This window comes from Carcharodon carcharias, chromosome 20 (assembly GCF_017639515.1).
Source record: "Carcharodon carcharias isolate sCarCar2 chromosome 20, sCarCar2.pri, whole genome shotgun sequence".
NCBI lineage: Eukaryota > Metazoa > Chordata > Chondrichthyes > Lamniformes > Lamnidae > Carcharodon > Carcharodon carcharias.
In genome coordinates, this window is record NC_054486.1 from 8,199,113 (window position 1) to 8,205,112 (window position 6,000).

Consider the following 6,000-nt stretch of genomic DNA (forward strand, 5'->3'; position numbering starts at 1 on the left):
GGAAAAATATGAGAAATCTGCTCAGACGCACTAATGACAGGAATAGTTTCGATCACTACTCTAAGCTGTACAAAGTACATTAGGAAGCGTAATGGATATGTATCTTAGGGCTCTGAAGTGTAATTACCCTTTTTAATATCATAAAGGCATTTATTACAACTTATACCAGAACTTGATCTTTATGACACAAAGGCCACAAAATATAATGCAGCAAGTAACAATACTGAAACACTGTATAGTTAAAGCTGTGTGAGCCTGTAATTTGTACTTCAGGTGTCTAATTGCTTAAAATGGTGAGTCCTGGAAAACTAATCTAAAGAAGGTTTAGCTAGTATCTCTATGACACTGAAATGAAATTTCATTTTAATTACAGGTAAGTTAATTTTGCTCAGTTTTGAGCAAACCCATGTGGGACAGAGACAAAAGAGGTGATAGAGGAGAACTGTTTTTGTGTTGAGTCATGTTTCAGCATATAATAGACACTCCCCAATCTGTTTTTAATTTCTGGGTCCTGGAATAAAATTAAGCAATTTCACATTTGGCAGAGGCTGACAATCATTTGGTGCACAAGTGAAATATTTCAAAAGTGTGTGCCTTCATAAATATTATTTAAAGGCTTAATTGTTTTGAAAAGTGTTGCTGAAACCAAACTTTAAGCCTGAGGTAATATAAGTTCTAAAAGTGCTTTTTCTTTTGCTCAATTTTTTTTCTCCTGTTTTTTTGACAAAGACTGAAATGCTTTAAAAGTGGTTGCCCTGGTTCATTTGGCAATTTTCCACAGTACCAATTTAAGTTGTGACTAGTTTTGTTTCCAAGAAAATCATTTCTTCCTTAATAGGGAAAGACGGTGATATAACCAAACAGCTGATATTCTGGCATTATCAACATTAATGTGTTGGGGTAATATCACTTTTCAGTGATCCACAACTTTAAAAGAACAATCCTTGTATCAGAATATGCCTGTTACCCGGCAGCTGACATGGAGATCCTTAGACTGTCAATTTTACTAGCATTTTACTTGCACTGCACCCCTCTATCCAGCATGTTTGCTACGCAGCAGTAAGAAAAGTCAAATTTGACATTGTTATGTAAATTGGTGTGAACAACCGAGAATAAGAGAATGCACATTTTTATATGGGAGTAGACAGGCAGATTGTGTTTAATCTGGCCTGCATTTAAAGACACATGGTCCAATTGGTTCAAAACCAAGCAGCTCCTGAGATCAGTTACAGGCACATTCTGTGATCACTTGGATCCTAATTTTAATTTTCTTTCTCTTTATTTCCTTTTATAAATAAGAGTATTTAGTTATAACTTGTAGGTGTTTTACACAAGGTGTGATGCCTGAAGAGCGATGTATTTATTTCAAAACCTTTTTTAATAGTTAATTAATTCACTTAGTTAATTGATGACTGACCTGTTAGTTTTGTAATGATGTATCTTTTTAACAGAAAATATCAGTTATATATTATCCACTATCTATATTTTACATGTACAGAATAATCAGTCGGACCAGTAAGTCCTTATCTTTAATATCCTTATATCCTTCACCAAAGTGAATGGTGACTTGCATGAAAATGTGTTTTCCCACCAGATTTACTGTGCTACATGTACATCTGATCATCTTGTGTTGCATTACACCTTCTGACATTTTTATGATTTTACATATCGTTAACACTGGAAGAAGGTTGGATGTGGGAAGCGCATTTCCTCTTGCCCGGCTCATCCTCCTGCTTCTGAGGATGTTGTGATAATTTGGCAGTTTTAAATGCAATCTTTCGCAATAATACTGAGAATCCAATAACTTGTTTGGACACTTACAGTAAGAAAAGCTGAGATTCTGATGTACAGACCTAGTGGTGACACATTCTGATTGATAGTGATTACATCTTTATGAACTCTGGCTGAAGGTCCTAACTTCCTGATGGGTCAACTATTCCACAGGGCTACTTCCTGAGATTGCCTGGTGGGCGCAGCATATCCATTTAAACGCTACAGCGCTGCCCCTGGATTTTGATCTGTTTTTTTTTTCTCTAGCACTGTGCGTTAGAACAACAAGTGTTAATCTTTTTTTTAAAATTAATGCAAATTATAGTTAAGTATTTACAGTAACAAAGTAAAACCGTTAACTGTTGAAATTATTTGCATTATCTCCTAATTGTTAAACATCCAGGTGAATGCAATGATGAATGTTAGCATATTTTCACTCCCTTAGTCCCTAAATATGTTTGTTTTGTGCACTGAAAGGATAAAGTGCATCATTTTACATTGTTTTCTTTTTAATTTTCTCCACCGCCTCAGCTATCAGTAACTCCTTTACAAAGCTGATAGTACAGTTCCTTGCAGGAGCGCATAGTAAACATGCAAGCTGTTGCCTTTTGTTTTCTCACCTCCTCTCTCACGTGGACAAAGCTACAACATTGCCACTCCTCTTATTAAAATCCGCCGTTTTTTGTTTTTATTGCCATACCAGTTTGCAGTCTTCACAGAATTCCTGTGGTTGCAATTGTTGTCATTTGGCACAGTCTCTCAATAGTTGTGAAGTGACAGTCCCTCAGAGGCAGATTACTATACCCTCAGGCAAAAAGCACACAGACCGTTCAGTTTCTTGGTGTACTAGCTGCACTAGAGAGGAGTGAAATTGTTTCCAGGAAATTCAGTACAATGAGCAAGACCACATACTGCAACATAACACAAGAACTGACCCTAAACATTGCGGTGTGGGCACTTCGACTTCAAAGTAATACTATCTGGCATATGTTGGTAGCCACTGGGATCTTACTCTGGGTGAAGCCTGGGAGAGAATCGGTTTTCCTTGTTGGGCTTGAGGAAAGTAACTGGTGTGTATGCTATAAATCCTCCTGCTTTTGAAGGAGGTGGGATTTTTGATCTAACACAAGACACTTTTAGGTCCTGCCATTGCTTGGTGCATCAGTGGTGTGACTGGCTGTTGATCAGCCCGCTGGTTCTGTGTGACTAACCGTGTTGCCATCCCACAGTCAGACTCCTGGCGATGTTGGTCTTTATTGTTCCCGCTTGGATCCTCCATGTATGGCCCTCTGATGTGAAGTTGGTGTGCCATTCTCAATAACTTTAAGTAAACTGTAAATGTCCTGCAAATAAGCCCCAAAGATTTTTCATAAATGTCCCATTGCTTGGGTCCATGAATAGGGCTCTCTTGATGAAAAACCCATATCCCATTATTCTGAGTGAAACCATGGATTAAATTTTAAGTGCTTATGTTGACTTGCACTCAAGTACTCAAAATTTTATTCTAGAGGCTCCACATGCGAAAACAAACACCAACTTGGCCATAAGTTTCACTTGGCAGCATTAGATGCCAAAAGCATTGTTTGCCCAGACACACTATAGATATTAGCAATGCCACAAAATGTATCAGTAGATTTTCATTTTTACAAAATTTTAATCTTCAAGTTCCAAATATTTGCGTGAACAAAATGAGAGCCTGGTTTAATTAATACAGCCAGGTTATGCTGTATTCCAGTTGTGTTCTTCGTGCAATCTTAAACACTTTTCCATTTTGATCTTCAGGTTTGGACCTGGATTAGTGATCTATTGGTGTGGATTTATTGAGGAGTTGGACTGTCATCGTGATCGTGGAATCTTATTAAAAGATTGTTTCCCTGAAGACATTGTAACCTTGCACTGCACCATGGCCAGCGTGGATATTGGAAAGAAGAGGTGAATCCAGAAGTGATTTTGCCTTTCTGTATTACAGACTACTGGCAAGATCTCTCCTGAACTTTAGTTGAACTCCTGCTGCCCTGGGTCACCATAATACCTCTTTAGAAAAACACATTCAGTGTTTCTGCTTTATTTCAGCAACACACTTCTGCGAGTAGCCAGGAACTACAAACACGTACCACTCATTATCAGTATTCCCGTCTGTGTCAATACTTTGTAGATAGCCTTAATCTTTCCAACTTCCGAATTCTTTTCTCCAAACCTGGGGAAGACCAAAATTCTGATGCTGGAAAGTGCAACTCAAAGTTTTGTTTCACTGGTTGAAAAGATGTTTTTGTTTTTATGACTGTGCTGTGAATGTAGGGGAGAACTGCTTTTATGATATATTGCACAATTTTAAAATGGCCTCAAATTCTTTAATTTCATGTAAATTGATTTACAGAGGGTGCATTTATATCAATGTTACATTGGCAAAATGGCAGTATAGCTTATCAGATCAGCAACCTGAATGGTAATGCCTCAAAATAGAGCGAATTAATTTTCCTAGCAGTTAGATGCTTCAAACATGTTTTCCAGTTTATAGGCAGCAATACAACTTTGTTTTCTTGAGAGCTCACATGTATGGCAAGCTTTTGGGTGAATCTCAATAACGCAACTGCTCAGCAATAAATGTATTAGAAACAATCTTTTTGTATCTGTTTGCTCCGTTCATTAAGCGAAAGTTTCTTCAGTTTCACTGAGTGCTTTTTGGTATGTCTGCATGTGTCGGTTGTTTTCTATACACATGGATCCACATTTGAAATTGCTGAAAAATTCATTAAGCCTGGTAAGCAGTATAACTCTGGTCCGTGCAACTGCTGTGAGCTGAGAACAAATTGGTCCCTAATCAGTATATAGCTATGGTCATAACCTTTCTTAATCTTAATGAATATGTTCTTGATTCAATTGTTTTTGGAAATATGTCCCATTAATTATAACTGCGATCTGATTTTAAATTTATTGATTTTTCTCAGAGCATTATTTTGTAATTTTAGGCTCATAGTCTTTCTACTCTTTGTTGCAATTATGAGGTTTATAAGATTCTTATGTTTTGGGACTGTGTCTTTAAATTCAACGTAAAATGAAATAGGGGCCATGTGACCTCTTCTGAAGTCTGCCTGACAGTATACCTGAGTGGGTTGAGTGTTAGAGATCAAAGGAAGGCTTCATTTGTTTTACTGGGAGGGAGGTGCAACATATTTATGCTTGGAGGTAATGGCAGCAGCCTGTGTGTTAACAGTGGCGATCGAGAGTCTTTCCAAAGTTCCAGAAACAATTTGAGAATGTTGGGTTGTAAACAATTGGGGTTAAAACTGTCAATTTAGTTCCACGATTAATAAGAGTTGGGTTCTCAATAAATGCTCATCAGCATTTCTAGCTGGATGCAAGACCAATGTGTTTCAAGTTGCCATGGGAAAGAGCGCAGAGGAAGTCATTTTTGATATTGCATTACAGGTTCCCCTACAAACCAATGAAAATCATAGACAGCAGTTTCTTTTTGTGGTAAGCAGAGAGAAGAGTCTACCTTGCTTTACGAACTACCACAGCCATATGTGGAAGGGACGCAATCTCTAATCGAAGAAACGCATCCCGCAGCCAACTCAGAATTCCAGGTGATTCATTAGGGTATGGCCAGAGGGGAAGAATATCATTGGGACAAACTTTACTGCTGGTCATGGATTTAGGAAACTCCGAAATTAATTGAAGTGCCTGGAGGCACTTGAAATTACTATTCGGTGAAACTGGGAAATGTGAACCCATTGGAAGCCGGAAGCGATTGTGGACTGTAATTCTGTGGAGAGTGTGGTGTATGCTAAATATAAAAGAGGAATGTTCCTTTCTGCAATTTAAAGTACAAGTTGCTACAAAAATAGTGTTATTAGTCATTCGTTACAGTAAAAAAAACTTAAAATGTGAAACCTTATTGTGTCATCCTTTTCAGGTATTAACTAGAAGTTCAAATCTTTGTTTAAATTATCGGTCTCTACGGAAATAATATCAACTTACCTTCCCTCTAGTCCCCACTAGGTGCTGATCTTCCTGTAAGGACTTGCTGCCAAGTTTTCACTTGTATTTCCAAAGTAGCACAGGAGTTGCACAACATTGGCATCGTCATCATATTCCCTCTTATTTTCACTCTTTTCCACCCCCCATCGGCTGCCGTTTCCCCCTCTTCCCACAGTGAGGAAAATATCTTCCACCTTCTCAACAGAACTACAAAACTCAACAAAGTGGAAGACATTAGACTTGTACTAT

General features: G+C 37.9%; 1 protein-coding gene across 5 annotated transcripts in view; it reads left to right on the plus strand.

Moving 5' to 3' along the window:
* cdin1 (CDAN1 interacting nuclease 1) overlaps positions 1-4,389 on the plus strand; it is a 136,332-nt gene extending 131,943 nt beyond the window's left edge. For all 5 annotated transcript variants that reach the window (XM_041215239.1, XM_041215234.1, XM_041215237.1 and 2 more), the window contains one exon: positions 3,553-4,389. In XM_041215239.1, the coding sequence (XP_041071173.1) occupies positions 3,553-3,706 (154 nt within the window). In that variant the 3' untranslated portion in view covers positions 3,707-4,389. The remainder of the gene's footprint in view (positions 1-3,552) is intronic.
* Positions 4,390-6,000: the final 1,611 nt, after the last annotated feature.